This window comes from Talaromyces marneffei, chromosome 5 (assembly GCF_009556855.1).
Source record: "Talaromyces marneffei chromosome 5, complete sequence".
NCBI classification, from domain to species: domain Eukaryota; kingdom Fungi; phylum Ascomycota; class Eurotiomycetes; order Eurotiales; family Trichocomaceae; genus Talaromyces; species Talaromyces marneffei.
In genome coordinates this window covers 2,421,256-2,437,921 of record NC_072352.1, presented here as the reverse complement: position 1 = coordinate 2,437,921, position 16,666 = coordinate 2,421,256, and the positions used below count along the sequence as shown (strand labels likewise).

At 45.5% G+C, this 16,666-nt stretch overlaps 3 protein-coding genes across 3 annotated transcripts; 1 reads left to right on the top strand and 2 right to left on the bottom strand.

Annotated features, from left to right (window-relative positions):
• Window positions 1-5,775: 5,775 nt before the first annotated feature.
• On the top strand, window positions 5,776-7,052 carry EYB26_007207 (uncharacterized protein; the record flags this gene model as incomplete). Its single annotated transcript, XM_054266479.1, has 3 exons — window positions 5,776-5,851; window positions 5,952-6,332; window positions 6,418-7,052. 3 exons carry the CDS (start codon window positions 5,776-5,778, stop codon window positions 7,050-7,052), a joined length of 1,092 nt encoding a protein of 363 aa, XP_054122454.1.
• Window positions 7,053-8,058: 1,006 nt separating this feature from the next.
• EYB26_007206 (uncharacterized protein) lies at window positions 8,059-8,598 on the bottom strand (the record flags this gene model as incomplete). The annotated part of the gene is made up of 3 exons (XM_054266478.1): window positions 8,059-8,330; window positions 8,424-8,505; window positions 8,587-8,598. 3 exons carry the CDS (start codon window positions 8,596-8,598, stop codon window positions 8,059-8,061), a joined length of 366 nt encoding a protein of 121 aa, XP_054122453.1.
• A 1,016-nt stretch (window positions 8,599-9,614) lies between these two features.
• EYB26_007205 (uncharacterized protein) lies at window positions 9,615-13,142 on the bottom strand (the record flags this gene model as incomplete). The annotated part of the gene is made up of 4 exons (XM_054266477.1): window positions 9,615-11,480; window positions 11,532-11,922; window positions 12,271-12,572; window positions 13,029-13,142. The coding sequence occupies 4 exons, from the start codon at window positions 13,140-13,142 to the stop codon at window positions 9,615-9,617; spliced, it is 2,673 nt and encodes an 890-aa protein (XP_054122452.1).
• Window positions 13,143-16,666: the final 3,524 nt, after the last annotated feature.

The window sequence follows — 16,666 nt, the reverse complement described above, 5'->3', positions numbered from 1 at the left end:
ATACCCATCCCATCATGAACCCATGGTATGTGTTGTATATAGTATACCTAGGTAGCTGTTGGATGAAAGCATACAGTACATCAAGTCTTCGGAGTCAAAGTCGATTCAGTGGTTGGTATCAGAGCTGGTATCCCGATTCTGGACTTTCTATTAACACTGCATAATACGCACTAGTCTGCTAGTTAACTAGCGTTGAGCAGTAAGCATATTATCTCGCTGTACATACAACTCTTGTGACTCGTCGAGGGGCCCGAGACAAGTGCTGAGAACTAGGCTTAGACGCCGCCAGCGATGTACAGTTAATAAGTTATGATATAAGTTAACTAGTTAATGCCTTTTGACTTATGTAGTATGTACACTGTTTGCGTTTGAGGGCGACGATATTAGTGGTAAGACTTATGCGACACACAACAAATCCGTAAGCTGAGAGTGTAAAAAGTTACTGTAGTACTGTGTTAAAGGTCCCGACAATATACATAACGATAGTCCCCCTCAATGACGTCAAAAGCATGAGGAGGGAGAGCAGAAAATCTCTCATTTACCTACACAAGATTGGTAGGATTTATGGCGTTCTCTGTATGTATGTAACGATACTTTGGTAGCAGCTTGATGCTTGAAAATAGACGCAAGTTTCAGGATTTGAGCCAGCATACTACGTAGCAGAAGGTACATATGCACGTTTGGATCCTGGAGTACGGCGTGAAGCCTCTTGAACGCATATGTAGACTCGGTGTACAAGAGCGAGCTTTTCAAGCAGGTTGAAGCAAGTAGATAGGTCATCCTACTGTGTATAACCGAACTTACAAAAGGAGGCTAACCTGTAGGCCATGCAACTAACTTTAGCCTCTGGTACAAGGAAAATGTTGGCTCGGGTATTCCGATTCGCCTCAAGGAGTATCCCATCACATCTTGCGCTGGGTTTGCCTCTCGCTTTTCTCACTGCGATGGACTGAAATATGATGGATCTACTGCACAGCTAATTCTCGCATTTTCAAGGTTGTTAGCAGCCAAAACCATGAGATTGATATGTTGTATTCCGATGCAGTTCCGATTAACGCCCGCCAGGCTACTAGACCTGTCGACGTGCATAAGTACCTAACGCCCTATTGAGCTCGCATAATAGACCCCCTGTTCATGTAGTGTAACTTCAACAAAGCAGGAATTCATCGGAAAAGGGGATTCCATACATGGAACCTAAGATCGACAACTACGTACCACATAGTTCCATGGTACCGGACTATTATGATACGTAGCTAATTACATGATTTAGATGGCGTGACTAGTTACCTAACTTAAGGTCGTTAACTAACTTAACTAACCGATAAATATAGTTTAATCTCGATTGTCCCCCGTCAATCCAATCTAAGTCTGCTCCGTACGAGGTTCCATGGATCTTCTGCACTGCCACGAAATTGAAATTGTATAATTTAAAAAATCTAGATTATCTGCAACGCGTTCCAGCAGGAGACTTGTTCCGTGAGAGAACGCACACCGCGAGGATGCGGTGGATGCATCCGGAAATCATAATGAGTATGTAGGTACTTCTCCATGTAGACTGGCGGTAGAACAGCAAGCATAAGGCAGTTGACAACACGTCAACGTCTCAATCATCAACTACCGAGTCCGATTCCGTACGGAGTCACCGTATAGAAAAGTAATAACAGAGTGGTTGATATAGTCAGACTTACTTGGTCTGTAACTAATACATATGTGTAGACAAGGTTTAATTTAAGGATCATGCTTTGCTCCACATAGTGTCAGCCCATTTAGCCTGCTTCACCATGACCAAAGAAGCATGTTTGAAATTTTCCGTTTCTTCTTTTTCTTCTCCGGCTAGTACCGACTGGTTTTAGTGGAGAGAAACTGTCAGGTTTGTTAGCGGGACTTGATCGGCAGTTTCGCGATAGTGATGCTACCCGTGATATACGTACTACGTATGTACGTAGTTATAGTCTCCTGGTCTTTCCTGGTGGTTACGTATACTAGTAGATATCGGGACATGTCATTTGCTCCATATTAGGGAGCGCATACTAGCCAGTAGTGGCCGGTATTGGATAACCTAATAATGTTGGTGCACTATACATGTACGGTACACTATGAGATGTGGCTACGTATTACTCTATACGGCATGATTGTCGCAGTTGAGCAAGTTTATTTGGTAACTAAACGCGAATCACTGCTTTTCGAACACAATTGCCACCGAGGTCGCAAGCAACCTACACAACGAAATGGTGAATGCTACATATGATCACAAGATATGTGCTCTTATCAGGCAGCCAATCTATGTCCAAGGCATTCTGGTGTAGTGTATCATAGTATCAACCGAGCACACTGATTGATTGGTCGACTAATGGTTAAATTCCAGTAAGTACGGAATATCGTCATTGTCAGCGTAGATGTCAGCCAACCACAGCCTCAATTCCAGTGTATCTGGTTACCAGCTGCCATAATGGGGATAGTTCGTCGTGTCGTGAACTACCTCCATACAGATGCTTTTGTTGAAATGAAATTCATCGTTGTCGACGTAGCTCGGTACCACCACTACATAGTACATACTACAAACAGTGCTCCCTCCCGTACTACAGAGGACAACCCGTAGAGTCAGGATAAAGATCCCTGTCGAAGCCCAGCTGAACTGGTGGTAGTGGCTTTGTGCCATACTTATCTGGTACCGGGGGCTCCCCGGTCACTTCGTATGCCTTGCTGCATGTCACGGTTATGGCTTTCTGAGGGTCGGTGGAAGATACGTCGTATACCAACGCGTACCGACGGTCCGGCAGACACGATGCGCATGATTCTGCTGTGACACAGCATGTGGTTATTCAGCTCATGCTATCGTGGTCAATTTTCATCCGAAGGCGTGCATGACAAAAGAGAAAAAGAAAAATCATCGGATGACCAGAGTCCCACCGCATCGACTGTTACTGGGCGAGGCATCTAAAACGGGGAGGATCCTGAAACACGCTTCAATCTTGGCACTTTTCCGGTCTAGCCAGAGCAGGTTAGTTCAGCTCGTGGAGTTGGTGATTTAGGGCTTTCAGCCCGATTGGGAATGGCCACAGTGTCCGGAGTACCTCCATCTGAGTCTTGTGAAATGCTCATTCGGCGCCCTTGGGTCATATCGAGTGCTTCTAGAGTAGCATTCTCGGTTCTCTCGAATGGAATTTCCTCTGTTGGCACCTGCCAACTATCCTTTCTATTGGCCAGACTGTATTGCTCCGAACATGGATATCGGTCTCCTTTTCTCGAGTTAGTAGTCATTCTCCGGCTATTCTTTCTTTTTCTTGTCTTCCATACTGCCTCATCTGCCCCTTTCTTGTTGCTTGGCCCGTCCAACTACTGACGTGAAAGTGGACATTGGAATGCATTCACCTCATTTACTCTGTAGTAGTATATGCTGCCTCGTACTCGGTCGGAGGACTTCGGATTTTACTCTGTAATACAGAATGTTGAATGAGGTATATATTTGACTTGCAGACGCCATGAGATAAATGAACACAGTCTAACTGGATAAAGTAGATAGTGAAAGTAAATGTGGCAGCGTGGCTGAACTGGGGTTCGTTCTACTCCGTATAACAGTACTCTTATGTAACTACAGAGTACCAGGGAATTGAAGTCTTCCTTTCCTAACTCAATTCGGCATGCACAAGGAACTGAGTAAATTAAATGCGAAAATTTTTCCTTTCCCCGTCGACATTTCTATATATCAAAATCAAATTTGCTTGGATCTCTACTGACCAGACAGGTGAGTCTTGGTGATAGTTGTACAGCTGTTCAATTGGGTACCGTTCAAGTGTCCTACGGAGTAGAGAGATCTGTGCGGCTGATTAGCCACTTTCTCCGAGTTTTTCGATCCACAAGCCATGCTATTAAGCCTTAATAAAGGATGACAAGAAAGAATGGAGTGTCTGCTCCGGAGCATATTACAAAAGACACCACACTGTGGGTGGCTACACCCTGCAAGGGCTTACAGCTCGTTGGGCACAAGTATTGATAGACACCCAGGAACGCTGCTATACAATTCGGGTTACAGCTCGATCTACATTTGTTTCCGTAGTCAATCCTTGTTTCATTGATAGATGGCAGAATGCGAGATAGCATTCCATAAGCTTCATTAAATATTCCATTCTCAAATATTGAGAGCTCTTTCTCAATTTAACTATCCATCAACAAAATGCCGTCATTGAAAGAGCCCAACTCGATGCAATCAAATTGACCCACTATCTAGGATGAGGACAAGGGCAGGTGCTACAACAACACATTTCTCCGGAGTCTGTAACATTAACGATAGCCTCCATGACTGGTAAATCCAAGAATGGGGACCCAATTTGAACAGAATGGAACTCATGTTATCTGATTGGGCTCTTCAGCCCCTGAAGCTTATTTGATGATGTAAAGAACCAATCAATCCCTATACTCCTTAGCGTCGAATAACTGAAATTCTATATGAGTTTTAGTTGGGCTATAACAGGAATAGGAGAGGATTAGCTCAATGCTCCATCTGGAACACACTGAAAACAGTCAAAGCCCAGTGTTTCACCCCACGATTAGCTTCCACTTTCTGTTTCCCTTTTTCCCTTTTTACTGTTTTCTCGGCGCCTTCTTCAGAACTTCCACTATGCTACATGCATGCTTTAGATTGAACTTACTAAAAGGTCGTCAATCTCGTTAAATAGTGGATTAACTAGAAGGTGTCTATTTATGCAGCACCACACTAAACAGGAGTATCAAGTAGCAAAGCTAACTTTATCTAATATCTACTCCATAAGAAATGGGCTTGACTAGGCCCCGGCCAGTCGCTCTTCTTCAATCTAACCATAATCATATTCTACTGCTCGTACACTGCTACGTACACTACCGAAGTACATGCGTACCATACCTAGTTTCTTACTAAGTTGCTATCGCAAGAAAAAGGAAATTAGATCCTGATTTAAAAAAAGAAAACCACATGGCCTACCTCTTTTGACCTGATACTTTTTTTTTTCTTCACACACACAACACACACACTCCTTCATAATTGTTTTATTCTTTTCTTCTTCTACCAGACGTACCTGTGCTCTCGTCCCTTTCATCTCTTGCTTCTTTTCTTTTCCCTGTTCTCCACTATTCCTCTTTACTTTTCTTTTTCGTTATACCCTACAAAGCATATTCTAAAATAAAATTCTTTGTTATTCCTTTTGCGCCAGGAGGAATCAAAGGAAGATTCCGGAAAAAAGAGGAAAAAGAGGCATCATTTAATCTACCTGGATTAGATTAGCGCATTGCCTATCGGATCTGAGGTTTGAACATTTCATTCGTCTCATCGGAAAATAGAAACGACCGAGTTGCTACTGCTATTTTCAAATACATAATTATATGCTGGGGCACGACGGTGGTCTGATTTACTTGCGCAGAAGAAAAGGAGAGGATCTCGCTGTTGCGACGGGGGGCATATCCGACTGCCTTTTCATTACTCGACATACAAGTTGAACCGGTTCAGATGATATCGGTCTGTGAATTTTCAGTTTTGACTATATATAATTTTTAATTTTGTCTGGTATACAGCCAGACAGGAAAGGAAAACAGCGCCAGACCTTCCGGAAGGTCTGCGACAAAAGGACGTACCTGGAGGGACGACATTACCTACTTAATACCTATATGTTTATGAGGCCCGGCAGCATCATTTTTTCAAAAGACGGAGTCGAATAATTGAACTTTATCAGAATTGGAAGAGGCATGCATTCGGTGGTGGTCGAGACAGCGTGCCCAATACCGAACCCTACGAATCTCCTCATTATGGAACCCTTAGGCGCATCAGGCGCAGATAAGAAGCGCAACAAGCTTGGATATCATCGGACATCAGTCGCATGTGGTTAGTTTCTCCCTATCTAGTGCCTGCTTTGGGATACCGTTTGGGATGCGACGAGCGCAAAGCCTTGGAGCAGTCTTCTAACGTGGTCGTTTTGGGACAGTACATTGCCGTCGACGCAAGATCCGATGTCTAGTAGCAGCAGACGATAGTCAGGGACGGTGCGAGAACTGTATCCGACTCAGAAAAGAGTGTCAATTCTACCCTGTAGACCAACAGCCGCCAACAGATCGAAAGTCATCCAGACCAGGAGGAATCAAAATGGAGACACCGTCGTCTTCAGCCGACCCTTCAATAGCTTCATCTTCTCCGCCACCAGCAGGATTAGGAGGCGGAATGGATCCCAGTGAGATATACCAGTACCAGCAACTTTCTTTGCATTCAGCGGCGACAACGCCGGAAATTTCGGCGACGGGGTTCCATCCTTCAGCCGGATTCTCGGTGGCTTCAATGGGCGGTTTTGCGAATGGTACTACTTCACCAGGTTGGCAACCTTTTTGTCTGCAGACTCTGCGAAATCTGCAGATCAGCTGCTGAATCGTATTATCATGTGCTAACCAGAAATGCAGTAGACGGAGTTGCGCATCCCGAACTTCTACCTGGCCAAACAATCGATCCGAATGCGACATACAACATGGGAAATCCATCACCGGTGATGTGGACCCAAGGCCAAATGTTAACAGCAGCAACACCTCATCCTCAACAGATACCCACCGGAATACCGCATCATCCGCAGATGCTCAGTCCTGCCGCCGCCGCTGCCGCTACCTCTTATACAGTACAACCCGACGGATCGATATGGCCTGCACCACCTCCACGCTCCATGACCACAATCCCCTCACAACCAGACATGTATCATCCTCACCCACATCAACACGCCATATTCGCAACTTCGCCTGCAGTACCACCACCAGAACTGAAACGAAGCATGACCAGTCCGGCGGCTGCTGCTGCCGGTGGACCCCAGCTTTCACCATTACATAGCCCGGTATCAGCGCAAATACCGATCAATTACTCGGGTCAACCGATTCAATACCAGCACCATGCACCTCCTCCGCCTACTGCTCAAGGCCAGCCCTATCCTCCGCAATGGAATTCGGGTATGAGTGCTATACCGATGGCGGACGGTACTTATACGACGATATATGCGCCACCCGAACATTATCAGATGGCTGGTCCACAGCATCCGGCGACAGGGCCATAATTATTTTCTTCTGTTTCATGGAATTTTATTTTTCTTTCTCTGATCTCATTTGCCCTGATCTCATTTGCTCTGATCCATTCACTATATATCCCCATTTTCTATTCTTCCCTTTTTTTTTTTTTTTTTTTTTGCTGGCAATAATACATCAATACCATCATCCATATAGAACTCTGCTCTTGACGCCTTGCTGTTTTGTTAATGTTTGCATGTCTTTCTTTCCCCCCATTTCAATTTCATATTCATTTATCATGTCACATTCACGCCCATTTTTGTTTAGTTTTGATGACTGAGTCCAGTCTCCTTTTGGGTGATTTTGGTGATCTTTTGGGGGAAAGGTTGGGGGATATCATCAGCATTCAATCATCCATTTTATCATATCATACCATATACACCTTTTGTGATACATTTTTAGCGACAGGGGCGTTTCAGCGGTTTTTGACTTTTTTTTTTTTCCTCCATCATTGGTCATGCTATAGTTACTACATTATTATACCTTATATAATATCATTTTGAGACCTTCTATGATTTATACTACCGTCCACAGGGTTGGAGATCTTGATTCCCAAGTTGTCAAAATGTTCTTGATCGCTGAATCAATTTCACGGGGTTGTATCGATATCTCAGACTGTCAAACAAGAAACTGAAGACCCCAGCATCAATTAATTGATGTTTGGTAGACATTTTTTAGACTATATAGGTACAATTGCCCTATTCATTCACTGCTATTAATGAGACAGTGTATGACTCAAAAAAGACAACGGAGCTCAGCTATGCTATGTCTGCCTTTATTATTCAACGAAAGTGGGCCTGGTCGATATGAAACGTAGTAAGTATGAGGATTGAACAGAAACCCATCTGTGAGAACTGAGACATCTTCTATTCCCATCCACTTAACTGAAAAAACAAAAGACAGTCCCTAGTTTACTTCAATGGGCTACTAAGCCATCCTCCCCATCCCCTCCCTTTCCAAATCATAGATCCCATGAAATAGATAGTTACAACAAACTCACTTCCTCCCCAAAGCCTTCCCAACCATCTCCCCCGCCGAAGCCATCATCCCCTGATCCTTCTTACTCGTCGTCGCTCCCGGTCCCAAGTCCGCACCAACACCAGCACCGACCACAGCACCGGCAGCACTAGCCCTGGCACTTTGGCCCACACCACCATTCGTTTCAGTGCTTTGCATCTGCCCGTAGAGCGGTTTCTCGTCCTCTTTGATGGGTAGTATTGCTTCCTGCTCGTCTGGGGGCAGATGGCGGAGTGTTGATTTTATGTCTCCTGCATTAATACATAGGGTATTTAAATGTTAGTGATCTTGAAAAAAAAGGTGAGTGGGAATTCTGATAGGGAGAGGTGGATGGGAGACCGGACCGGGCTGCATTGCTTCGGCGATGGAGGTTTTCATGCGCTCAAAGGTGGTATTCCGTTGAGGGTCTGCGTTGAGCATTGCTTTCTGTTTTGCAGAGTTAGATTGATACATATATACCTCCCAAGGTAGGTATAGGAGCGGAATGGGGAATGGTTGGTGGTGTACCTTGTCAGTCATGATGATCACTTCCAACTATATTCCTATGATTCAACCAAAGCCTAGCATAAAATGTTTGTATGCCTTTCGCAGAAAGAAAAAAAACAGTTGCATTTTGAAAAAGAACCGCAATTCAAAGATATGTCAAGGTTGGTCTTGGTGATGTCAGTATATCGTATTTCCGAAAGTGGCAAGTCATGAGCTGGTACAAACCCTAAAGAATCTTGGGAGGCTCAGGCGATTGATTCCGGAAGTCTTCTATCAATACAGAATTCTACTGCTACGTATCAAGTTTGACTATACTGAAAGGAAAGATTGTATCAAACTAGCCTGGGATACCAGGCTAAGTCTATTATTCATCCACATTCTGATAGTAGAAAGGAATCTGTAGAACATCTCATGAAAAAGGGAAAAATCAAGCAGTGCGCACTTCTGCCCGGTGCTCAGCCCAAATGACAACATAAATCCAGAAACGAATAACTGAAACGAAAACTAAAAACAAGACATAACTGAGGCTGAGCAAACCGGTACAGACGCGATTGTATCAAGCAGCAATAATCAAAAACGATAAACACAACATCAACAGTCATCAACACACCACACATCGTGCTCGGAGAGTCGATTGTCTAGATCGAAAATAGCAAGATTTCTTTCTATAGATGATGAAATCCGCGATTCGTAGGAACGGAAAAACGACAAAAAGATCTCAAGCTGATCCACCGAAAAGTTGTATGTAAAAAAGCTCAGAAATCGTTATTCGTTGTTGTTGTCCACCAGACGCACAGATCTAGTCAAACTCCTCAGACCCAGATCATTAGCGATTGTGTCGATCGACCCACGTGGTAAAAAGCCTGTTTACCACCCACACCTGTCTCAATCCATGCCATGTCTATAACCGAGTCCATAGTAAATGCTTAAAAAAAAGACACCAGGAGAAGAGGGCGAAAGTTCATCAGCCATCGTAAAACGTTGAAGATAGGGAAGTAATATTAAAAATGCCGTCGATAATTTTCTTGTCAACACAATTGAGTCTGCGTTTACAAACTCATTGTCAACCACTCCCATTCCTGACTAGCTGTCTGACCGGATCCCGCAGCTAGACTGTGATGGGCCGGGTTCGTTGCTGCCGGTGGCATGGCGGGTGCCAATGGTACGTTTTTAGATCTGGAGGCTGCCGATGGCCCAGCACCGGCTTTGCTACCATCCATATTCGTATCATCTGAGGCTGCTTCCGGGCTATCCTGAGATAAGCTAGCCTGAATGCTGGCAAGAGAACCAATAGAGTCCTTGTCAAGTCGCCGTTGACGCTTGGGAGCAACTTGAATTGCTCTTGCTTGAGCACCAGCAGATGGTGTTGTCTTTGGTGGAGCGGCTGCGATAGGGACAACGCCACTCTTGACAGAACCCGCAACGCCATTCGATCCGGTGCCAGAAGTGACCGAGCCAGCGATTGATGGTGGTGACTCCGAAGCATTAGCGCTCTGTAGCTTGCTTGAACTTGGCGGCGTAACAACGGGAGTCTGTTGCACTGAGTTCTTTCGGGAACCTTTCTTGGACCGAGCTGCAGAGACACCTATCGCGAGATTGTTTCCTCCACCGCGGTTTCGCTTCTTAATAACGTCAGTCTTGAGGGAAAGAGGTCGAACCACTCCATGAAGCTTCAAGAAAAGACCACAGGCATTGCAGAGAGGTTGTCCCTCGGGATTGCGCCGCCACAGAGGCGTTGTCTGAGTGAAGCAATTAGTACAAGTAGTCGGGGCACCTGAATCACCGGGTTTAGTGCCACCAGGGCTGGCAGGCCGGGATGGTGCGACGCTGCTGAATCCAGATTCAGGGGGTGTGTTAGGCGATGTATGTGACTGCATCGGTACGCCCATGTGGTCAGTATTTGCACGACCAAGCTTTGGTCGACTGTTTATGTTGCTTGTCGAGGCATGTCCACGGGGCAGACTTGTACTTTCCCAATCATGCGACTGGTCCATGATATCACCCATCCTTCCATGATGCAGGCCAGAAAAGTTTGGCATAGAACCATAGTGACCGGCAAGCTGAGCATCCCATTGCAAGCCCGAGGACATGTCATTAGAGATATCGTCAATGCCTTGGAAATCGGTCTGCATGGCCATGTTCTGGTCCGGGAAGGCGGTTCCATCATCGTCTTCATTATCAGAATCGGCTCCGAATGTGAACATATTCTCACTGCTAGTCAAGTTTAGGTTGTGATGAGAGGGAGGAGCCGAGAAATCATTGTGAGTGATGACGGACGACGGATCAATGTGTTGGTGGGATGCGAACCCAGGAGAAGGAATGCTGGAAGGCGGCCCGCTCATGACATTGTAGGCGGCAGCAGCGTTGGAATCATTTTTGGCACCGTACATATATCGAGGTTGCAGAGAGGCAGTGAGGTTAGATGTGCGATGGCTAGAGGCAGCATAAGTGGGAACTCTACGTTGGACCCGGGCGTCCATAGAATTTTGATCAAAGTACATCGAGTGCTCTCCGTCATAGACAGGTTGAGGTGTCGAAGCAGTAGACTGGTAGCCGGAGGGAGGAGGAGAGTAGAAGTCAGTGGAGTTCAGTGACGATCCCATAGGAGTCTGGGCATAGACATGACTGAAAGGTCCGGAAGTCACCAACGGCGACTCGGTGGGAGAGAAGGCAAAGTTCTGCTGGAAGGGGCCGGCTGATGTAAGAATGGGGTCGTCATTGATTTGGAAGGTGTCGAGATTGAAAGGCACATTGGGAGAGGCATGGCTGTTGTGATGAGGGAATGCGGAGTGTGGTTGGTCCAAACTGTAGTCTGGCATCATGGCAGTGTCCAATTCGTGATCATTCTGTTGCACCATCAGATTGGAGGTAGGGACGACTTGAGGGGAGAATTCTGCAGGTCGCTTGCGTGGTGCCTATGACGGGTTAATATCTTCTCCTTCTCTATCCTCCTTCAGACGACTTACCTTGCGTTCGTCTACACTGGTTTTTCGTACACGGCGCTGCACGTAGCCGAACTCGTCGTTGCGACGCAGTTCCTGTGAAGGATGAGGCAAGGATGCTGGGACGAGAGGACCATGCGACACACTCTGGTCCTTGCGAGCCTTAATCGGAATACCTGAGTGAGCGACCGTATGAGACTGAGGGGCAAGGTTGTGGTCGGAAGTGGCAGGTAAAGTTTCAATGCCAGCCGGTGAGCCAATGGATGAAGGAACAATGAACTCGTCCAAGTTCATAAAATCAGCCGAGGCAGAGGCAGAAGCGGTGTTGTTGCTCTGGTTGGCCTGGCGAAGCTGAGCAATGCCACTGGGAACAGTAGACGATGAAGGCTTCTGAGCAGCTTGTTGAACAGCAAGACTATGAATGGATGAGGGGTCAGTATGAGTGAGGATCAAAGATTGAATTTTCGAAAATGACGACAGTGAATGATGATAAGAGAGAGAATGTGCGAAAGGGAGAAGAGTGGGTAAGGAGAAGGTAGGGTTTGATAGTAATCTTCAGCAGTCGAGGGGAGGAGAGATAAGGCAGGATTCGATGATGATAACAGTACAGAGTTAGCGTCCTGTAATCTGCAGCTGCCACTGGACGGCGTTTCTGCCATCTGAACCGGGCATAATCCAGCCTCCAGATAGGAATATCGGGGGCATATATATATATATAGATATATATGATATCAAAAATAAATAATTCCATCTTCACACTTACCGTGCCTGTTCTGCTCGCTCTCTTTCCTGACGTCTTAGACTCATCGCCATCATCCGCCAAGTCAAATTCTCCATACGTTCCTGATTGGGCAATTGGGATTTTGTCCGCGAGTACAATTTCCAAATCTGAGTTGCCAAAGGATCCTTTCGTTGCATTTCGTCGGGGCCGTCAACCGCATCATCGCGAGGGGTGCCATCTTGCCAGTCGGGGAAGACGGTGTCGCCCAGCAACGCCGTTTTGGCGATGCTGTCTTCGATTGGGAAATCCAGTTTGCCGGTATTTCGTCTATCGCAAATATAAATCTAATTTATTGCGATCGTTTCCTGCCTTTTCGAATTTCGGTTCTCTAACCCCGCGCGCGGGTTAAAGAAGAATGAGCGAGAGATATTGGAGGGGAGCGGCTACAGTCGAGACAAAAGAGGCATACGAGGGGAAGCGTCCGTCCGGGGCGGTATTCACGAATCCGAGGCAGGCCAAAGAAAACTTGCGACAACGCACGAACATAAGAAATAAACCCCAAAGAAAAAAAGGCCGATGGAAAGGAAGAGCGCCCGTTCAAACAACCCACCACACACAATGGGTGTAGAGAAGTGTTTGGATAGGGAACAATAAGAGTTGCAGTGAAGGATGAGAAGGGGAAAAAAAGATGTGCTTGGTCTTGAAGCTCGCTCAGGTGAACCATCCGACCGACCGACCGCGGAACTGGGAAGGAAGGGAACGACAGGAAGAAGGAAAACTTGGGAACATGGTAATATTACCGAGAAACGGTAAGTTCGTAATACGCGTATGGTACGGGACGTGCCCCATTTCTGGTAATTTAATTCGTGAGCCCCGCATGCAAGCGTGGGTTGACTGGCTGGAGGGCCGTCCATGGTGGGGACTAGCCGTAGCTATACGCTAACCACGCCGCTAGAGGGGTTATGGCGTAGTGTGGTTACTATGATCGTAATTACATGCGGTACCACTGCCAAGTTCGTTACTATTTAGCGAGTTCTGACGGCATGTAAGTTTTAACGTATTGGTACGTACTTGGCTGTATCTGCATGTACATGTACCAATGCTTAGTCCTACCTTAGTGGTGGATCTAATTGTCGCTGCTCAGAATTAGAACACCATCGTTGACACAACATTATTATTCATGGCTTCAGATGTTGCTTTTCAGATTCTCAAAGTAAGTACTTGATTCTGAATCGATGGTGATTGGTGTTGATTTCAGTCCGGAGCAGATCGCTTCTTCCGCCGGTTGAACGATTTTCCTAAACTGGTCGCTGAAGTCTGGAGTCTTTAGATTTGGAGGGGTCTGGGTCAGCCCCTCTCTTTGTCAGTGATCTATCTCTAGTCAACTAACTAGTTATAACTAACTATGGATTTGTTGTCTCTGTTCAATGACAGAGATATGCGGAATGCTGTTTAAAACTTTTCGGAAACAATTCCATGCTCTCACATGTTGTTCGTTCTTATTGGCAGCTTGATGCTTCTGGAAGGATCCCAGATTTGCACTCTGGAATGAAGCGACTACGAATGAGCTTCTGAATCTGTTCCTACGTCGTGTAGTGTAACCACCACTGGAGGTGTGTTGTATCATACTACTGTGTGCAATATACCACCTGTACGAATCGCATGCCACCAATTATTAATATGCGAGTCGCCTCGCTCTAAGTCACTGATGAACTCGTCGCTTAGTGCGGCAATCACAGTTCAACGCTATTTGGACTATGTATGCAGATAATCGCCCTACATTTACTTAGCATGGCTGAATTGGAAGTATTCTAATATATATTTCCATAGTCGCCGTTGGATTTTATATTGTATTTATGTGCGTTGTAAGTTTGTATAGTTACAACTTTACTAAAACAAGACGTGGGGAAATCATACTTAGTCCCGTGGGGGTGCTGCGCTACTCCATAATCAAACCGAATCTATTAAGAGTAAGAGCTCAGACGATCAAGTTAGCTGTAATTATCAAAAGGGTCAGCACAAAATCATCTAGTTGTAGGATTTGTTTGCCAAGGTGATATTCAGAAAGGGGGCTACATTTTTTGTAGACTTAAATCTCATTTCTTCATCATGGCTGAGACGAGGTTTATCATGCCCGTTTCGAATTTGATTTGATGGTCTCATAATTTGATGCGCATGTCAAAAAATTAATAGTAAGCACTGTCTACTCCGTATCCAGCCAGTCTTATTTACCTGCCATGGATTATTTTAGAACAGCAGGGTGAGCACAGATCAGCTGCTAACACCAACCACTAGCTAGCTAGCCACTTCGTAGGTAAATCTGTATGTTGGCATGGCATGTCAGGCAATCAGTCTACGGAGTAAGTTCTACAAACACCAAGCTCCTGAGGAACCTCAATAAAAAGAAAAGCCAAACATAAAGCGCTCAGACTTCATTCTCATTCTCATTCACGAAATCCCATAATTACTACTCCTCCCTTCAAGACGGAACTGGAAAGTCGGCCGAGTCCTCGACCCCGAGACCATACTAGTCATAGCCTTGGCCTATATCTCACGTATTTCAAATACCGAGGGCACTAGGACAAATACATGCCGTATGTACTACAGTAAAGCAGATTCCTCGGCATGAAACGGTAATCCACGGCCATCTGGATGAAATCAGTTTAGCGTTGGCGTGAAGCACTGACCCTGTCCCTAATTTCTTTGGGATTATGGATATGGAATGATCGTTCAGGACTGCTCCGTATTCAGCACTTAATACAAAGACGGATGTTTTCCGTCCCTAGGTACGTACGAATCATTAATTAATATGAAAGACTTACCGCCATTTCTCATAAATTATCCCGGTCTAATTTATTCAATAATCACCTTGAGTAGTTAGTTATCGTAGTATGTATTGCATGTAGTCAAATTTAACAGACGGTACAATGTCCTCCGTGCTGGTACGAGGGCAGTCTCCATAACGGTTCGGCATCTCCTGAATTCAGGCTGAAGCAGCCATCGGTCCGACCTCGTGGCTGACAATAAGGAAGTGTCCTTGGCGTGGCCAATGCCATGATCCATCTCGTGGGTTCGATGGGTCCCTTGGGCTTGGGCTTACTGCCACTTAGGCTTGGGCACCCGGCAATGGGCCTTGGGCGTGGTGGCGATGTGGGGACATCCTTAGTACGTACTGACTGATGATCCGGTCTTCACAGGTACAAGAGTACGTACTACTCGTAGTATGTATGGCTTGAATCCAGTGCACTGAATGGAAATTGTCCACGGTAGACACTGGTTTATAGACATGGGAAGAGACTCTTTAAGCGAAAACGAACACGTACTCGAGAATCTATGAGATCCGATGGTTAGACTTCTACAGTAGTACACAGAGGAACTCTAACACAGACACACCTACGTCGTGCTCAGTGGAACCAGATGATGCATGGACTACTTCCATGCATATCACAAGCAAGTGGACAAGTGGGTAATTGCCCTATCCGGATCTAGCGCACGGAGTCAAAAAGAATCTGGAATTGTTTCATTGGTGCTTGTCTGCGATTTAGTAGAAAACGCTAACTTTGAATGACTCGCCTAGCTATGAGGCAAGATGGTTGTCGTAGGGACATTACTGACAATTGACTCCTTGATTCCGTGGATACGTCTCAGACTCGTTAGGACGGACTCGGGAGCGCAGGTAACATGTTGATCGTAGTTTCAGGAGGCAGCGTGAGGTGAAATTCGTCGATTTTAGGGCAGCCGTATGCCAGAAATTTCCGATCATGTACCTTGAACATCTCTCAAGATCAATCATGTGAAATTTGACTGAACAGTCTACCACCTATATTTCAATAGCCTATGTCATGATATAGCCTAGACCGTTTCTTTCTGCAGGGTTTATTTCTTCACTCCATAAATGGCGCGAAACATTGACAGCTCTTCCAAGTTTATTTAATCTTCACACAAGCTTGTCTTTTTGATCTAGACAAGCATCAAATCAGACGTTTGCTTGGTGACTATAACAAGAAGTCAGCATCTCGTATAACTTGCTTAGTTTGAAAGTTCACAATCCATAAAATGCGCACAGAATAAGGAACAAATATAGTTGCCCCACAGTCATACACCCTTATTCCCTTTCTAGATTAGCGCCTCGTTCTAGTAGCGGAGTTGCTCCGATTTCACAAATTCAGTTGGAGTGTAAAGTGTGTATGCCAATGTCAGCTTTTACAACTTTAGTGACTGTTAGTATTTACTGCCACTGAGAATTAACGTTGACTTTTAGAGTTTGGAACTGCGATCCACCGTGTTCTCGTTTCCTCCAAAGTCGGCCTGCCACATGCTTTCCGACTTCATCCGATGTTCATTCAATACAAAATACACGGTCAGGATATGTATGTAATGTGTAAGTATTAGTTATGCGAGTCGGGTTTGTGGTTTTGTCGCTGTATGTATTATCCAC